General features: G+C 42.2%; 1 protein-coding gene across 1 annotated transcript in view; it reads left to right on the top strand.

The window, feature by feature from the left end:
* Positions 1 to 213: 213 nt before the first annotated feature.
* tax1bp1a (Tax1 (human T-cell leukemia virus type I) binding protein 1a) overlaps positions 214 to 19,286 on the top strand; it is a 34,501-nt gene continuing 15,428 nt past the window's right edge. Inside the window, exons 1-6 of the mRNA XM_012874245.3 lie at positions 214 to 342; positions 2,365 to 2,478; positions 4,356 to 4,570; positions 10,987 to 11,089; positions 11,642 to 11,832; positions 13,827 to 13,982. Coding sequence (XP_012729699.2) covers positions 4,382 to 4,570; positions 10,987 to 11,089; positions 11,642 to 11,832; positions 13,827 to 13,982 — 639 coding nt within the window. The 5' untranslated portion in view covers positions 214 to 342; positions 2,365 to 2,478; positions 4,356 to 4,381. The remainder of the gene's footprint in view (positions 343 to 2,364; positions 2,479 to 4,355; positions 4,571 to 10,986; positions 11,090 to 11,641; positions 11,833 to 13,826; positions 13,983 to 19,286) is intronic.

Genomic DNA, 19,286 nt, shown 5'->3' with positions numbered 1-19,286 from the left:
TGCAAACAACAGACAATATACTAATATTATGCGGTATGCTATTTAAAATGTAAAGAAAAAAATACGTTTATTTGTTTGAAAATAATTTTTTTTTATTAAAGTAATAAGAATCGTTTATATCCAGAGTGTTCCGGTTCTCCACCCCTCCCTCCCTCCCTCCCTCCCCCCCCCGGTCCTCCCAGCATCACTGGTGCAGCTTAGCAGCAGCAGCATCATCCCTCCCTCCCTCCTTCTCTCAGGAAGAGACGCATCACCACTAGAGCTGTGGTGGTGGGGAATAAACACCGAGATACGACGAAGAAAGTCGCTGTTTCTGTACAGACAGCAGCCATTTAAAACGAGGTAACGTTCCTATTTTTTCGCCCAGCTAAGCTGACTCGTGCGTGCGTGCGTGCGTGCGTGCGTGTCACGGGTCAGCAGCGAGCCCGCAGCCCCAACAGGGTGATGCTTAGCTAGCTAGTGGTGACTTGACACAACATGGCCCGTCCAAGCTAATGTTAGCCGCCTCTAATGGGATAAGCCTTTCTGTCGCTCTAGCTACTGTCCACTCCCTCCCTCCCTCCCTTCACTAGCTGCTCGGCCACGTAGCGGCTGTCAGCGTTTCTGTCTTGTTGTGTTGCAGTTGTGACACATAAACAACATTTACCCTGGTTATTAATTCCTGGGGTGGAGTCATTAAAACATGCGGCGCGCTGACAGAGCTGGACCAAGAGGAGGATCACAGGGGGACAGGGACGAAGCCGCGCACATTCACACCTGTCTGCTTTTGAGCTTCCCTTTTACAGTCTCCCCCCCATAGACACAGTTTGGTCACGGACAGGGTGTCTGATCCCAGACGTTCCCGGGGTCTGGAGAGAGATAGAATAATGTGGAAAATAACTAAGTGGCCAGTTTTATTGAAAGGTGAACGTGTTATAAACTAGTACAGTGGGAGTTATTCGTTGTGATGCATTTAATAGACAGGAAATAAAAAGGTCACATCTTTCAGTATCTGACCGGCTAGTCACAGATCAGAGCTGACCAGGAGACGATTGTTTGTTTTCCGATTGCAGGTTTGTTGGGTCGTGCATATCTATCTAGTACCATGCTACTGGTATATCTAATATTTTGTGCTATTTAAATAGTAATTCCACCTCAGATTTTAGTGATTATTGCAAGGCCTGTTGCACAGCTTTGTGCGTTTCGAAGCGTTTAGGTTCCGTCTTGGACAGTAGTAATTCTGGGACATCCACACCCTGTACAGTCAGCGATAGCAGTCGTTCTTAAACCTTTTATGACATTTAGCTGCGCTGTGGGAAACACCGGGTTTTCCAAGAACCACCATGCTGTCGGACTCATAGTACGAAAGCACTTGAACTCTGTAGCTCCCATTGGCACCGCAGGATTGGTTAAAGGTAGGGCTGGGCCATATGGCTCAAAATAATAAATTCTCAGATTTTATTACGGCAAATCCGATTAATTTTTTTCCCCCCCTCTCATTTCATAAAAAAATAAATAAAATAGAGAAATAGTTTTTTTTTACAACTTGCTTATATTTTAATCACCTGGAAGTTGACCTGAATTCAAGGTGCGACTAAATACAAGCTGTGAAACATGCTTGTAAAACAAGATGGCGGCCCTGCCGTTGTAAACAAGGAAAGTATAACAAAATGTTTGCTGCTAGTGGTTTTACACAACTTGAGTATACATCTACAAAAAGGCTTCACTTCCCTTGTGTAACTTCAAACTAACATGTGCCTCATGTTGTGGTGCAGAAATTGCAGAGTCTAATGAATTCATAAAATTGATTTATTCAGCCCTAGTTAAAGGACATAATTGAATTATTTGTTCCATTTTAACACAGAATTTGAACGTTTCTACGTTTGAAATGATAAAGAACAGAAAGTTCTCCTGAGGTCAGAATTTTAGGTGATAAAATCTGAGCTTTTTCATCAACCCGGACTTCAAAAACCCAATATGACCGCCTTGCCAAAAGAATTTATAGACCTTTTTGATGATTTTTGTCTTGCATAATGTACTACGCAGCATGCTTTAGTCAGCACCCATACATTATTAGCTTTTATTGCTACTAGTTGTTGTTAGCCTACTCACTGAGCAACACATTTTATAAATCCTTCCGGTTCCACAGCTCTAAACTTAATTGCGGCTAAATTGGGTTGAATGTTTTTGTCTGATTGTAACGATACCTTTAGACGTAAAGGTAATGCATAATAAGCAGCCACCAGCACTTGTTGAGAGACATTTGTCAGCCTTCAGTTTCATGTGTACAACACCCAGAAAAACAAAGAACAAAAAGAAAGTCACGAAAGGCCTGAAAATGTCATCTTCCATATTAAAACCAGCGTATTTATTTTCATTCTGTAGCCTTTCGCCACCCGGTACTGGGCCAGAACTTTGAGCCGCCATGAAATCATCGTCTTTGACTTGACTGAACCAGAGCTGCAGAGGACAAGCTACTCGACAATTTTCACATGCCAGGTAATGCATTTGATGATCACAGCTGATTGATAAAAACATAGTAAAGGTGTGTGAACAGTTGATGTTTAGCGATCCATTTTGTCATCAAATCACAGAAACGTTGCTGCGTTTTAATAGATTCTTCTCATAAGTCTAAACAGCGCTTCCTTCGGGTAGTTGTCTTATTGCCGAAGAGTAAGATCCCTTATTAATTTACCTTTTTAAAAGGATAATATGCGGTTACAGGATGGTGGATGAGTCGGTACTCCATAGAAATCCCCTATTGCTGCAGACTTCAACTCTTTGGACCCGAGAACTTTAGACACTGTGTAGGGCTGGGCGATATGGATTAAAAAATAAATCTCAGGTTTTATCATACCAAATCTGATTAATCTGATTTGCACATTTGTACAGTCCCCTTATCCAGCATTATAAATGCTGCTCAACTCTTAGTCTCCAATATCACTGCTGCACTTTATCCGGAATTACTGCATAATTGTTTACAATGCAACTGTCCACTGTTGAATCACTGCTGCACTTTATTGGAAACTGACTGCATGTTTACATTTGTTTACATTTCAACTGCCTAATGTTCACTGCTGCACTTTACCCGGAAGTCAATTGGAACTTATCCTGTAACTGAACTGCGATTTATTACTGCATTTTTATCCTGTACTGTAATTCACTGCAAGGTATCCTGTAGAGTTACTGCATTTTTTCTGAGCTGTATGAAAACAAAATTTCGTTCTGTATGCACTCTGTGCATACAAAATGACAATAAAGAAAGTCTAAGTCTAATCGATTTTTTCCCCTCCTTTTTGTTTCATAAAAAGAAATTAAAGAAATTATTTTAAAACCTTGCTTTTATGTCAAGCATTTCGTCAGGGAGTTGACCTGAATTCAAAGTGCAACTAAAAACAAGCTGTGAAACATGCAAAACAAGATGGCAGCCGTGCCATTATAAACAATGAAAATATAACAAAACATTTGCTGCTAGTGGTATTACACATTGAGCTAAGAACAGGCTTCACTGCACTTGTGAACTTCAAACTAAGTTAAAAATAAAAAAAAGGAAATGAAGTACCTCGTATTATGGTAAAAAAAAGTTTCTACTTAACATTATTTTGACAATAATTTTGCCTAAACATATATTCAGCATCACATGCTGTTCTCTTCATGGAAACCCAATGAGTGTATTGGCAAAATAAAATCCAGATTTTCCAAAAATGAAATCTTAAAGAATTGTAAATTCGAATTAATCGTTTAAATCGATTTATCGCCCAGCCCTAACACTGGGGGGGAAAAAACGCTGATAAAGTTAAGTTTCTGTCGACCTCATTCACAGATCTGTCAGGAGAAAGAAACATATGTTTGAAGAGAAACTGATCAAGTTCATGCGTTAAAAAGCCAACGTTTAGACTACTATTATTGGGTCTTAAAGGTCAGAGCTCCTGCTGAAAGGCATCCTTCTAGCCCAGTCTCGTCTCTTTTGCGACATTTGACCGCGCTGTCCTGTACCCAGCTCCATTCATCTTCCCATCAACGCTCACCAGCTTTTCTGTTCCTATTAAAGAAAAGCATCCCCCGCAGCATGATGCTGCCGCCACCATGTTTCACCCTGTAGATGGTTTATCATGTAGGTCCAAAAAAAGAACTCATTGCATTGGTTTTTTTTTTTTACTTTTATTGTAAAAACAATCCACGTTATACAGTGTTTTCTGATGGTCTGTCACGCCAAAGCCAAATTCAGTACATTTGTGGCTATATTTTGAAAAAATACAAAACGGTCTGAAGGGCTACTTTTGGGAATGCTTTTGCAAGGTGCATGGAAGATAAAAAAAAAAAAACTACTGTTTTTGACTTTTTCCTCTCCTTTCTGTCTCCTCCCTTACTTGCAGACAAATGAAGTGACCGACTGGGTAAGATGTCATCCTTCCAGGTGGTGGACTCGTCGCCTGGCTGCAGCGTCAGCATCATGGAGACGTCCAACTTCGCTCACGTCATCTTCCAGAACGTGGGGAAGAGTTTCCTACCCCAGGCGCCCCTGGAGTGCCGTTACACGCTGACCCCTTACATCACTCCCCACCCCAAGGACTGGGTGGGCATTTTCAAGGTAGGCCACGCACGCACGCACACGAGCGTTGTCTCGTTAATCGTCCGTAAGGTTCGCAGTTAGCACGCCGACACGTGCATGCGCCCCCGACAGTAACGACTTAGCCCGTCAGTACAAGCCTGAAAGCCCGCCGCAAGCTTTGGTGCGGTCGCTCTGCAGTCGGAAAACAAGGAGGGCTATACATGGTGGGCTGGTTGCACACATTTGCACCCCCACCCCCGATCATTTCACATGTGCCCCCTTTTCCTTTGGCTTCCCATCAGCCCATTTCCCTTCTCTCTGCTTGGACTCTTTTATCAAGGCCATCAAATCTCACACGTAATTAACAGGAAATGTGAGCCGGGAAGCTTAAAAAAACCTCGTAAAGACAAAAGGCCGACGTTTTATCGTTGTTTTAAGGAACTGACTTCAGATCCAACAGTTCAATTAAAAAAAAAAAAAAAAAAGAATAAAGAGGCTGAGTTTATTTGGAAAAAAAAAAAAAAACAAGAAAACTTGAGGATTGGAAAATGTAATTATGGTAATCCATGGTGAAGAAACCTGTTTGATGGTTAGAGCTCCATGTCAGGGAACAAGCAGACCGTGGATCTTTAATCCGCTTTGACGTACACGTCTGTCTGTCGCGCGTTCATTAGGGCCTTAGTTGATAGTCGCAAAGGCTGAGCAGTGTGCCTAGCTCACATATTAATGCCCCCTAAACTACGTCCCATTGTCACACGTCGCTAAAACCGTCTTTAACGTCATTTTGTCGGGAGTTAGTGTGAATAACAAAAAAGTGGAGAAGGAAAGGGATAAATAGGTTTTCAAAAATAAATGTTGATGGAAAAAGAGCAAAATCTGAATTTATCCTCAGCCCCTCTGAGTCAATACTTTGTAGATCTACCATCAGAGCTGCAGGTCTTCTGGACTCTCACTACTGAAGATCTGACCTGTTCCGCTACTGGAAAATAGCTCAACCTCAGTCCGATTGGATGGAGAGCGTCTGTGAACGTTTTTTTTTTTGTAAATATTTACTCAAATCCTCATACCGATATAGGTAACACCCGTTGAAGTCTTTTACTGCCTTTTACCGGCCTGCTTCAAGGATTGACTCCCCATCATCTCTGTTCGCCATGCCTGCTGGTAAAGGCGCCCACAGCACCGGGCGTCCTCCACTACACAGCCACGGTGTCTTCAGAGTGATGCTGCATTAGCTTTTGGATGTAGGTCAGGAAGCTCAGTTTTAGACTCATTTAACCAAAGCATATTTTTCCACATATTTTCTGTGTCGCCTTTCTGACGTGTATCAAAATCTACTTTTTTAGGCCTTAAATACATTTTGTTATGTACTTGGAGTCTCTAGGTAGGGCTGCAACTAACGTTTAATTTTATATTTGACTAATCTATCAGTTATTTTTTCGATTAATCCCGATTTTTTTTTTTTTTTGTACAATCTCCATCATCACTTCAGTTGCTTGTAAAAATATTTTGACTCGCCTGTTCTTGTCTGTACACCTTTGAACGCCTCTTTATTGTCTCTTCTTGTCACTCTCCTTTATTAGCTTTATAAATGATCCTCCATAAAATATAAATTTTAAATTTAACTGACTTAGTTTATTTTTAATATTGCTATCAAATTAAATTTTTTTTTACTATAAAAATGTTTTTAAAACAACCTGTTGACCACCGTTGCTTGATGTTTAAAAAAATCTTTTAAATATAGCTCAGTGTCAGGTTTGTTCTCTTTAATTAGGCAGTGTGATTTAAACTACCACTGAAAGTGAAGCTTTGACACCGCAGCAATGTTTATATATTTTTAACGACGCGTCGACACAGGAATTTTTGCCTCGACAATTTTTCATTAGTCGACATTATCGGCAATGTCGACTAATCGTTGCACTTACTGTTACATACATACCACCGAACACTTATGTCATAGGATTTGCTGCGTAGCTGCTAAACAAGGCCGTGAACTTCCATCTTGCCAAGTCTTGCAAAGCCGCCATTTTTATTTCTCAGAGCGATTTTGTAATCCAACCAGAAAGATACCGAAGGTACAAGTGGATAAGTCATTGGTTGTTCATTACACCGTCCTCCAGCATACTACAAAAATGGCCGAACAGGGCGGAGTGGAGTGGAGTGGTGACATGAAGTGAAGAGCATCCTTTAGATTTAAAGGGACAGCACCAAAACGAGTTGCTCTCCGATGCAGATCAGAACAGGAGCAAAAAAGGGGGAACATGGGGGGTAAATCAATGAGGATTTCAGGCTAAAGCATTGCAGTTCCACTTTATTTAGACCACAGCTGAATTATTTCAATGTGAAAAGGAGGACCTAAAAAGCGTGATATGTCCCCTTTAAGTGATGGCTTCCTTTTTGCCACTCTTTCATAAAGACCATTTTCTTGGACTGCCTGACTAATAGCTGCGTTTATAAATTCTCCCACCTGAGCTGTTTGACTCTGCAGCTCATCCACAGTCACCACAGGCGTAATTGGCTGCTTCTCTGATCATTGCCTCCCTTACTAAGCCTCTCAGTCTGGGTGCGTTAGCATGTTTCTAGTTGTGGCATTCCTTCTTCATTTTTTAAATTGCTGAATACAAATGCACGCCACACTTGTAAAAATAGAAAAAAAGCGAAAACCATGCACCGTTTGACTTTCCCTTCCCAAGTATGCCTCACCTGGTGTTGGTGTCCCACCAAAAGATCCTGGTAAGACACATCAAAGATTGCAGTTGTGAACACAAAGCTCTGTAAATAAGGCAGATGACCGTTCACACTGAACCTGGTTCTGCTGGAGGTTTTCCTTCCCGTTAATGGGGAGTTTTTCTCTCCACTGTCGCTTCATGCTTGCTCAGTATGAGGGATTGCTGCAAAGCCATGGACGACTCTGCCTGTGGCTCTACGCTTCTCCAGGAGGAGTGAATGCTGCTTGTCAAGACTTTGATGCAATCAACTGGGTTTCCTTAGACTGGAAATCTTTTGACCAATCTGTATAATCTGAACCAGTCTGTATAATCTGATTGAATTGGATTTCGGAAAGTGCCTTGAGATGACATGTTTCATGAATTGGCGCTATATAAATAAAATTAAATTGTATAACACAGCTCCTAAGGTATGCCAGCAGATTTCAATTCAACTAACCGTGCCGGGGAATCTTCTTTAGACTCAGCCGATTAGAGCTGTCCTTCACACGCCAAGTAGCTGGAAATGCTTGTGTTATGTACAATGCTTTATTTCTCCCCAGAGGCAAAAAAAACAACAAAAAAAACGAAGCCTTTTGCAGGCCTGACTCAGGGAAAGAGCATTTTCCTCCCCTTTCCCACCCCATCCTTCAGCGCTACCTGCGATTGAGACCAAAAGCTGAGCTTTTGCTGCCAGCATGGCCGGGAGCATGCAGGAAGGGCTTGTTTTAAATTGGCTGCAGGCGCCTCCTAGTGGGCAAAAGAGTCCACGCAAGCCCAGTGCAGGCAGGGACCCTGATGCAACGGACGTGTTCCTGAACAGTGGCACCCTCCGGCAGTGTGCTCTCAGGCCGTGTGTGCACGGTAAACATCAACTGTGTACATTTTAAACAAGCTTTTAAAGAAGGCGTTTTTTTCTTTTCTTTTTATTCTCTGGCTTGCTGATACTTTTCAGAACGCGTGCATTCACTGACGCGTTTTCTAACTCCCACGCCGCTGTAACAAGCGTAAAGGAAACCCCGGTAGGTTTTCAGTTGTGGCATGTTCGGTAGCAAGGCGGGGAGAAACCCGTTGCGCGAGCGTATAATTAAGGTGTCATCGCGCTGTCCCCTCTCACTCGGGCTTGAGTGATTGATAGGTGCCTTGCCTGTGATTATTTTATAACATCACTCCTCTGCTGGAATGCCACTCCATGTCTAAGCAAACGTCAGTCAACCTCCCCTCTACAATTAGCCGAATTATTGATGCCTTTTTTTTCTTTTCTTTTCTTTCTTTTTTGTCTTCCTCCTCCCTCTCTGTCTTGAGCAAACACACATGACCGCACAAGCAAAAGGCTGGCGCGAGGCCACCGGAGCTCGGAGGCCATGGCTGAGACAGCGGCGGAGGTGGAAAAGAATGTTCTTGGCGCAGGACCTCACGCCGACTGCAGCTAGCGCGCCCTGTGCCCGGCGTTATGTGACGACGACGACGAGGACGGGCGGGCGGGGCGGGGAAGCACGGCAATCATGTTTTAGGAAACGGCGCTTTTAAAACTGCCACTTTTGAGAAATGCCTGTAAAGAGTTGGGGTGATTTACGGCCTGAAAGTTTAAATACTTTCCTAGGATGGGTCAACACCGTGTAAATAACTCGACGTTTCAATAAAACAAATTTCAGCTGCGTTAATGATTAACGTAATAGTTCATTTTGGCAGGTAATGTTAAGTTTACTGGCGTGGTTTTAGGTATGTATTTAAAGCCCTACTGGAGCTGGGGCCACTTTATTTCCTTTATCGTAAAACAGTGTAGCGGACTTGTAGTGTGTGACTCCAAAATATGTTTTTTTTTCTTTCCTTTTTTAAGTTGATTCATCTATTTTATTTTTTCTAACTTTAACGCCACATTGCCACATGTGGTAACTTGTTCTTTGCCCTCTTTTATGAAAATCTCTGCGTTATATTTTTCCCCCCTTTCCCATCCATTAGTCGGTGACTGAACTTCTAAAGTCAAACCAACCACTCAGAGCTTCTGATTGCACCTTGAGTCTTCTGCTCCTTCTTTTGCAGCCTTCATATTTTAATGCAGCCTACTCTGGAGATATCCATATTAAACATATATATATCCATTATAAACATTCACTTGTCAACTCAAAACCACTGAGTTATTCTATTCTATCGGGATTTGGTGTGGTGGACCCATATATATTAGAGCAGGGGTGTCAAACATACGGCCAGCGGGCCGGATCTTAATTTTTGTCATGTAGGACAGTGTTTTTTAAGTTCGAAAAAATTTGAATTTTTTTTTTTCAACATTGTATAATCATTGTGATCAGTTCTTATGCATAATGCACAAGTAAATGTTTAACTGAATAAAAGTATTGTTGAAATTGCACATACTTTTCTTAAAAACGCTGAGGTTATTCATAATATATTGTGTAAAAGTGAAATTTATTTAATATAAAAATCTACAAAAGTGTACAAAATTTATTATTATTAGATTAAATTATCTATTTAATCTTGCAATGAGTTTACTCATGTGGCCCTCTTGAGATCAGATTAAGCTGTAAGCGGCCCCTAAACCAAAATGAGTTTGACACCCCTGTATTAGAGCATAACGTTACGGTGTTTTTTAAAATGTTTGAAAATGGGCGGGGGGGGGGAAATCTTAAAAAGTGTGACATGTTTTCAGCGTTCTTGAATTCATTCTTTGTTGAACAACCGTTTGCTGGAACTAGAGCTACGCCTATTTCGTGGTATGTCCTATCAGCTTTAACCCATTGTCAGTCAGGATGGGTGAATGTTAATTTATTTATTACTTTTACTTCTTTTTTTATTAGTCTTGCCACAAATTTGCAATTAAATTCAGTGCTGGGCTTTGACTGGGCCATTGTAACACATACATATGCATGTTATTGTGACTCCCAGTTATAGTTTAGGATTGTTCAGGTCTCTTTCAGCCTCCTTGTAGGTTTTGTTACAGGAAGGTCCTGAATTCAGCTCCATCCATCTTCCCATTGGCTCTGATTGCCCTTACAGTTCCTGCTGCAGGAAAAAAAAAAAACAGGCTTCACATGATGTGTACTAGTTGTCCTCCGCACGACGCCTTTTGCATGCAGGTCAAAAGTATAATTCTGACCAGGTCGCTGCTTACAGGACTTTTCGTGGCGTTCTTCTTGTCACTCTTCTATAAAGTTCAGATTTATGTGCAGCCCACAGTCGACCTGTCAACAGATTGTCCTCCTTCATGATCTCTGCAGCTCCTCCAGAGCTTCCCAGCCGATTCCTGGTAGGTTTGCAGTTGTGCCGTTCTCTTTGGCGATAGATTAAAAAGTGCTCTTTGAGATGTTCAGATGTACCAGTGAGGCGGCTCGGAAAGGCATTTGCTCTGGATTAGAATAAAGGGGCCTGAATACGTCAAACCACACCTTTTTAAAAAGCTTTCACGTGTCAAAGGAAAGAAAAAAAACATGTGGTGGGGGTCACCCTTTGTCCTTACAGTTAAGAAATACATCGAAATTTGTGGTCTAACAAATGGGGGGGAAAGTTAAAGTTGTGTGAGTGCTTACAAGCACAAGTGCTCTAATAGAAACTGCAGACATGGAGCGCATGTAGAAGACAGAGAACTGTCTTGATCTTCTTAAGTAAACGACAAATATTAACATGTGTATCAAACACAACTGAAATCTCTATTCGGATTGGTATGGATTTCCACAACACATTTCCATTTTCATTCACAAGTTTTAAAATTTCTGTTTTTGATTCACGCTGCTTCCCCAGGTGGGCTGGAGCACGGCCAGAGATTATTACACCTTCCTCTGGTCCCCCATGCCTGAAAACTACGAGCCAGGAAGCACCGTGCACAGGACTGTAGTGTTTCAAGGTACACACACGCACACACACACACACACACACACACACAATATTATGGAAACCACTATACAGAGCCAGGGTATTCCAAAGCAACTCCTCCATTTTTTACGGTGCGTATAAAAGCCAACACTCTTATTAAATAAGGGAGCACGACCGCAAACGACGGCCTGGGACCTGCGCACCTCTCCTGCCACACACACACACACACACACACACAGACACACACACACTGAGCTGAGGGGTCTGCGAACTGCCTTTACTGGGCCTGGAACGGTCAGATATTACCCAGTGAAAATACGAGCGCACACTGCGGTGTGTTAGGAGCCAGTAAAAAAAAAACAAAAAAAAAAACGCCCGGCTGCTGGATCTGCTCTGCTCACAGCCGCCGGTTCTGAGATAGACAGGACTATAAAGCGCCGGCTGCATCTCCGGGTAAATACAGGCTGTTTGGTGTGTCAGCGTACGTAGGACGTGTTGTAAATATAGGCAGAAACAGTTGTTTGCAGTAATATCAAAACAGGGCTGCACACAGAAATCACAACATGATCTCTCCCCCTCCTAGGCTACTACGTTCCTAAATCTGACGGCGAGTTCTACCAGTTCTGTTACGTGACGCATGCCGGCGACATCCGCGGTGCCAGCACGCCCTTCCAGTTCAGGCCAGCGACGCCCACCGAGGAGCTGCTGACTGTCACAGAGGAAGACAGCAACTCAGACATACTGGTGGTCACCACCAAGACCGGCCTGCTGGAGGTAGACCACACACCCCCGCTGCTTATTTTTTTTGCTCTTTCTGTCCTTGACCTCCCAGCAGTCAGCTCTGACACCATCGACAGCGACAGACACATGGCAGTATATCTACGGCCTGTTTTCAGCCCTAAAACCAGAGTCATCTGCACAGAATTAAAGCGCAGGTTCACATTTCTTTTTTGAATGCGGACTGAATGTAGTCATGTCTAGTCCTGAAATTTGCTGCAAAATGCATTTACAGATTGTTGTATTAGTTATTTTACAAATTATTCTAAGTACTAATAAGAAATGTGTTACACAAAACACATGTAGTAGAGATCACACCTGAGCAAAAACGTATTGGCTCTGTTGAAATGAAAGGAATTGGCCTCCAACTCATAGCAGGGCGGATTTCTAAAAGGGCCGACGCATTTGTCTGGGCAGTGTTAAAAGTCAAATCAATATGTGGACACCCAACATTTTGCAGTAACACTAAACAACAGGAATGGGCCCCATATGTTTATATGTCTGTTTATTTATTTATTTCTATCATGTAAGGTTGAAACCGTCACTCATGCGTACAAGCAGTCCAGCGTGAATGCATCTGTTTTAATTGGTTTAAGGTTCATAATAGAGAATTGGTTGATTTAACTTCTAGCTGAAGCGCTCCACACCAAATCAATGCGGGTTTGGCTTCTCATAGCGACACGCAGGAAGTTGAACACTCACCGGTGCAGCAGTGGTTTTAAATTTCCATTCATGGAGTCGCAGGGGATAGCAAGTGGTGGACCCTACGATGATGTAATAGTCTCTTTATGACAAGCTGTTAGTGTATTTATTTGTTGCTCTTAATTTAAGGGATGATTAGTTTTTGGCTTGCCATAAGTTTATTTTGTATTGTCACACTGGAAGAAGTTATTCAGACTAGGGCTGTACGATAATTCAATAACAATATATATCGATGGATAGACGTAGATTGATGATAGGAAAAAAAGAGTCAGTAAAAATTTCAATAGAATAACAAATTTCCTTCCTTATGCATTCTAGCCTATCATGTAGCTTAATATGAAAGTCATTACATCCTCTTAACCAATCACAAACGCAGACCCAGGAACCAAGCTCCGCCCCCTTAAGAGTTCAGAGAGTTCACATGTTCTTTTGTCTTTAAAAAAATAAAAAATTGCAGATTGCAGTTTGGTAAAAAGTTGGTTGATTAAGGGTTGAGCTTGAATTCAGTGTTTGTGTGTTCTGTATCTAAAAATAAGTCTCTAAGCAACAACATAAAATGGCCAGGGCTGCACTTAAAATATACATGTGTAATTTGTTGATGAGTATCAATAGCTTTTTATAATTATATACATCAATACGATCAATATGATTTCTATTTTATCTATTTTTATTTCTATATAGAATATGATTCTATTTTTTCTTTTACTTTAATTTTTTTATATCGTCTTTTTATATCGTCCAGCCCTAATTCAGCCCTTTAATTTTGACTGAAGTGAAGGAACAATTAATTAAACTCTCTTGTTTTATTCTCACAACAGGAAGGATCCCTTTATTATTTGGACTAAGTAAAAATTCTGACAAAATGAAAAAAACGGTAGCGTAGCTAAGAATGGATTTTAAAATGTTTAAAATGTTTGTGATCCTAGCAGCAGAAACCTTTTTTTTCTGTTCATCGCCTTAGAGCCACGCTGCTAATGAGAGCGGCCTGTTTTTCTGGCCTGCCGTCTGTTTCTGAGGTTTGTTTTCAGTTCAAAAAAAGGCAGAAGAAATCTCAGACTTGGCTTTTCTTTCCTTCTGTGGTCGTACCATACCTCTACACCCCATAAAGGCCGCTAACGGATCTCTGGCAGGTTTGTTCTGCCCCGTCACAGACGGGCCGCTAGTCTGGAGGGTTAAAAAAAACAAAACAAAAAAAGAAACAAAGACAAGAAAAGATACAAGAAGACCCCGGATGTCCTGAAACAGGCGCCGTATCACGGTTGTTTTTATCTCCTTTTTTTGTCTGACAGCGTGTGGAGGAGGCACAGCAGGAGCGCAGGGAGCTGCTGAAGGCCATGCGCCTCCTGCAGGAGGAGAAAAAACAGCTGCAGGAGGAGCAGAAACAGCTGGTCAAGGAAAGGGAGCAGGAGAGGGAGACGTGCTGCCTCCTGCGAACACACAACCAGGTTAGACAGACGGGGCGGAGTGCTCCACGGGTTACTGAGTGATGAAATCCCTCACCGTGTCTATGCATCCACCGCTCCTTTAAATTATACGCCATTTAGACTGAAGGTGAGACGGTCTCAGCGGCTCCGTTTGGGACGGTGGATGTAAGAAGTGGACACACCCCTGTTAAAAGTCCAGCTTTTCTACGTTGTAAACAATTGAGATCATAGTAAATCATTTCAGAATGTTTTCCACTTTTAATATGACATTTATCATCTACATTTAGAAGGGATAACAGATATACTGGGGTGGAGGTATATATATACCTCCACCCCTATATATATATATATATATATATATATATATATATATATATATATATATATATATATATATATATATATATATATATGCCGGAAACAAACAAATCTATTTTTTCTTTAGCTTTTCTTCACATTGCTGGAAGGTTTCGGCCCAAGCCTTAACAGATGGTTAAAACTAAACTCGCCCGTTGCGTGTGAGGAGAAGTGAGCCCAGAGCATGATGCTGCCGCCGCCGTGTCTCACCGTGGGCACGTTTCAGCCTGGTTTCATCTGGCATCAACGCTGTTTCTTCTCCAAGTGAGATTTATGGCCCACATTTGGCCCCCGGATGTTTTCTTTGGAAGAAAAAAAGATTCGGTTTTCGCGGCCCGACTCCTCAGTCCCGCCTCGGAGAACGGAGGTCGATCGTTGTCACGTGTAGAACATAACGAGCGACATACAGAAGCTCTTGCAGCTCTCTTATTTCTGGAAAACGTCCAGTTTTTCCAGTTTTCTTGCTCTGATGCAACACTTTCTTAATTTATTGACGAATGCCTTCAGGGCCTTTTAGCCTGGTGCAAAGAAATCTGAAGAATTTAGGTTGTGCTCTTTTCCAGACTCATGCCTTCGTACGTGTGGATTATCTTGATGCCTGGTGTGTGCCAGAGAGGACCGGATACTGGATCCATTCAACACGATTGTTTTTATTTGTTGAATTGTACAGAACTGGGGAGGAAAAAGGTTTTTAGATCTTTTATTATTTAGTATTGCTGAAGCTACCAAACGCTGGCCTTTTTACCAGTGAGCTATAGATGTGGACGCCCGGCCGGCGCATGGACTCCCACCTGGAGCCGGTTCCTCATCAGCGATCATAGCCCCGGCAACTTCAAAGTCCTGCGCCTTTTTTCTGAATAATCTTGCGTCCACGTTTTGACAGGCACACTAAAAGCTGCTGCTTTGTAAGCGTGCGTGTGTGCGTGCGTGTGTGTGTTTGTATGCCTCCCCCTTGTCTCCCACTCCTTTTTAACGACCTGACTCAGTGGGCCAGAACGGAATTGGGACACAGCTTTTTCCCGGGCATCTGGCGTCAGGGACGATGCCATCGCGACCGCAGAGTGAACAAACATGACGTCAAACGCGCGCGCGCACCAAGGCGTCGCGCTCGCAATTCGGGTCGCACGCCACACAGGGCCCCTCGGGTTTGCCTTCAAACACACACACACACACAGACTAACACGCTCATTATGCCACCCGCTTGCAAAAACCCCTTTTAGTCTGTGTGTGTGTGTGTGTGCAGAATGACAGGAGTGTAGTCCACAAAACCGCCTTTATGAAAAAAAAAAAAAGCAGCCCTGCCCAGCCTCAGGGACAAACACAGCTCAGTCACGCGATTCAGCGGCCACTGCTTTCCTACGGTTCTCCCTCCTTCTCTGCTTCTGTCTACGGTTTACGTTGTGCGGTGGGAGACATCGTTGTGGCATTTCGAAAACCAGAAATCCGTAGACCTGGACGCTCGTCAATCTTTTCCCTTTTCCCAGGATGAGTCACGTTCAGGCTTCGCTGTTTGGTGCATTGCTCAGATGATGAGCATTAGCTTGGCACAGGCCGCAGTGTTAGGAGAAGAGAGGGGTTGGCAGAAAGAGGTGAAACCTGCCAAGAGGTTCGGAGAGCTTGAATCTGGTCTCGGATCGCCCCCTAGTGGTCGTCTTGAGCCGAGGGTCCACAGTGAGATCAGGCTGCTTTGAGTTAGCCTGCTGCTCTTATTTTTTTATGAAGGGCTAAATTGCAATAAATCCAACGGTAACACACACACACTCAGTCACACTGTTATTACCGTGCTGCTTCTCATTCAACAGCCGTGTCCATCTGTGGATATACGACTTGTCGGAGGGCGCGTCGGCTCGTGGCTCTCCCCGATGAAAATATCCCTCCGAGTTTAACATGAAAACATAAGTACATATTTTGCGGCTGCTAATTTTACGACTACACTTTTTATAAGGTCTTTATGCACTGCTAAAGTGCTTCCCGAATGCCAGCCGTAAAAAAAAAAAAAAAAAGAAAAATCATACAGCAACCTCTGCAGAGCCAAGCCCAGCGGGAGACGGGCCTTAGTGTGCACCGAGGGCTGCACTTGTACGCGTATCTATGTTGGATTGATTGTTACAGTCTGGGTTAGACCGTCTGAATGTCTTTTATTGTGCAGCTGTAGCTTTGTGTGTGTGTGTGTAGCAGAGAGAAAGTGTAAAAGGCCCGTTTGCAGTGTGCAGAAGCTACGCTGTCCACTCCCATCTAGTGTTAGCCGTCGACGGCTTGATGTCATCAGGCAGCATCAAGTTTAAACGGCACGTCCCTTCAGCCGGCACATGCCATGTGGAGAAAACCAGACTGCACGTTATCTCTTGGTTCTGTTTCTTGGAGCTGTGCGACGCTTATGGGGTTTATTATCCGTATTCCTTTTATGTTTTTTTACACTTTGTCAGGCTGGTACCGCAAAGCGCTCTGTGGCTTTTAGTGGGATCTTTGCGTGGCAGGCCAACACAAAGCGACGCGTCGTTTTTAAAGTATAAAAATAGGACATTGCACGATTCCTAAAATGGTTTTCAAAAAAAAAACAAAAAAACTGCGAATTGGAGCGTGCATATGTATTCAGCCACTCTCAGACTGACGCCCCTGATTAAAATGAATTGCAATAATTAGGAAATGGAGTCCTGCTGTTGGCAGTACACTGCAAAAACGTATCTAAAAATAAGTAAAATGTTCTTAAAGTTAGTGTATTTGTCCTTGATTTGAGCAGGTAAATAAGATTATCTGCCAATGGAATGAGTATTTTGACCCCTAAAATAAGATAATTAGACATCCTGCACTTGAAATAAGATGATGGAGATGAGTTGCTCCTATTCTAAGTGCAAAAATCTCATTCCATTGGCAAATCATCTTTTTTACCTGCTCAAATCAAGGACAAATACACTAACTTTAAGAGCATTTTACTTAATTTTAGATAAATTTTTGCAGTGTAGAGGGCATTGGTGGACGAGCGGCGTTATGAAGATGCAGGCTGGGGGTTGTGGAGATGTTTAAAGCAGGGGTTAGGCTTTAAAACAATATCCCGCGTCATTATCAATATCCCATATAATTGTTCAGAGAAGCAGCCGAGAGGCCCATGGTAACTCTGGAGGAGCTGCATAGATCCACTGTTCAGGTGGGATCCCAACAAATCTAGCCTTTAATTTAGCGTGGAAAGAAAGGAGGAGGAAAAAAAAAAACACTGTTTAAAGAAAAGTAAGTGGAGTCCTGTTTAAAATGTACCGAAAGCCATGTAAGGAGCACGGCAAAGATGCGACCAAAGTAGAATGAAGCTAGATACAAGGCCGCCCTGGGAGAAATGTACCGATTTAGATCAAAGTGTATTGATGCGTTTGCGTAGCCTAGTCAAAGTCCACATCTAAATCCAATAGAGAAGCTGTTGCAGGGCTTTGCAGGCACCTTCTTTTCAATCGGGGCCAGCCGAAGGTATTTTGGCGAGAAGAATCGGGCTGCCTCCATCGGCACGCCACACTATACAGATTTTATTCGATAAATGTTGAAAGCCCTGTGTCATTTTCCCTCTACTTTACAGTCACGTGCGACTTTGTTGGCGTGTGCTGTCGAATTCCAGCGAAACACGTCAAAGTTTGTGGTCGCGAGGTGACAAAGTATGGAAAAACCGGTAAAGCAGGTCATGATCCAGCCTCCCTGTGCTCAGGTTAGGTTTGCCGTCTATTAAAAAGGCTCCCACGCATCGTAATTTGTAACCGATGATCTGCGAGTGATAAGATTTGAGCTTTACAAATACCCGGAGGGGGAATTCATGTTGAACGGCAGCTCAGCAGGAAGATGGAGAAAAGAAGCCTTGTGAAGAAAATGCTAAAAAGCAGGATTTAAGGGTTTAAAGCGTTTCCAAAAAAAAGTAGATTCAACAGAAACTAATTGCCTTTATTCACAGGCACTAAATTTATTGGGGGCATATTTAAAGTAATACTTTCCTTGTAGCATTACCTTAAACCTGAGCATCTGTGTTTCTGGTAAAATAGACATTTCATTTGTCTTTAAATGGCATTCTTTATATTTAATCTGCTAGATCAGAACGTGGGGTGGAGGGGTGTTTCACTCTTTTTCTGGGTTTTTACGGCACCAGTGGCTCGTTTTTCACTCAGTAGGCTGACAGGAAAGGGGGTTTGAGAGAGGGAGAAAACGTGCGGCCTCCAGATTTTTTAAATGGGGCTCATAGCAGTCAATTCAGAGGGTAAAAAAAATTACGAAATAGCTCTTTACCGTTGTGTTGTTTCACAATTTGAAGTAAAAAAAAAAATAATAATATTGTACCGGAATGTACAGATATATTTATATTTATTTATTTATTTTTCTAGGAATCCTAAACTAATCTAAGCCTGGTTTCATCAGTGTTGAAAGTGTTTAAGACAGGGGTGTCAAACATACGGCATACTTAATGCCAAAAAGAGCTCATCAGATTTGACTTTCACAAGTGGAGCAGTACTGCTTTTGCCATAGTGCTCCGCTTGATTTATGAATGTAAATAGTTTTATTATGATTCATGTGGGGAATATCTCAAATGATATGGACACTACAATGGGAAAGTAGGAGAGGAAAGGAAGAACAAGAAAAAACAGAAAAGGTGAAAGAGGAGATAAAAGGAAGAGAATGATAAAACAATTATTGAAAAAAAAACATGTACTTCGTTTAATTGAAAATCTGCAGTTCCTATATTGTCTGTGTTTTAATCAGCAGATGGTAGCACTAAGCTTCAGATGTGGAAAATTGATTTGAAATCATTTCTTAATTTCTATCTGTTTGATGTATTTTGTCATGCAGGACAGTGTTTTTAAGTTCCAAAAAATTTGAATAAATGTTTTTCAACATTGTACAATCACTGTGATCAGTTCTTATGCATAATGCACAAGTAAATGTTTAACTGAGTAAAAGTATTGTTGAAATTGCACATACTTTTCTTAAAAACGCTGAGGT

The sequence above is a fragment of the Fundulus heteroclitus genome, chromosome 13, assembly GCF_011125445.2.
Source record: "Fundulus heteroclitus isolate FHET01 chromosome 13, MU-UCD_Fhet_4.1, whole genome shotgun sequence".
NCBI lineage: Eukaryota > Metazoa > Chordata > Actinopteri > Cyprinodontiformes > Fundulidae > Fundulus > Fundulus heteroclitus.
This window is presented reverse-complemented; position numbering and strand designations above follow the sequence as displayed.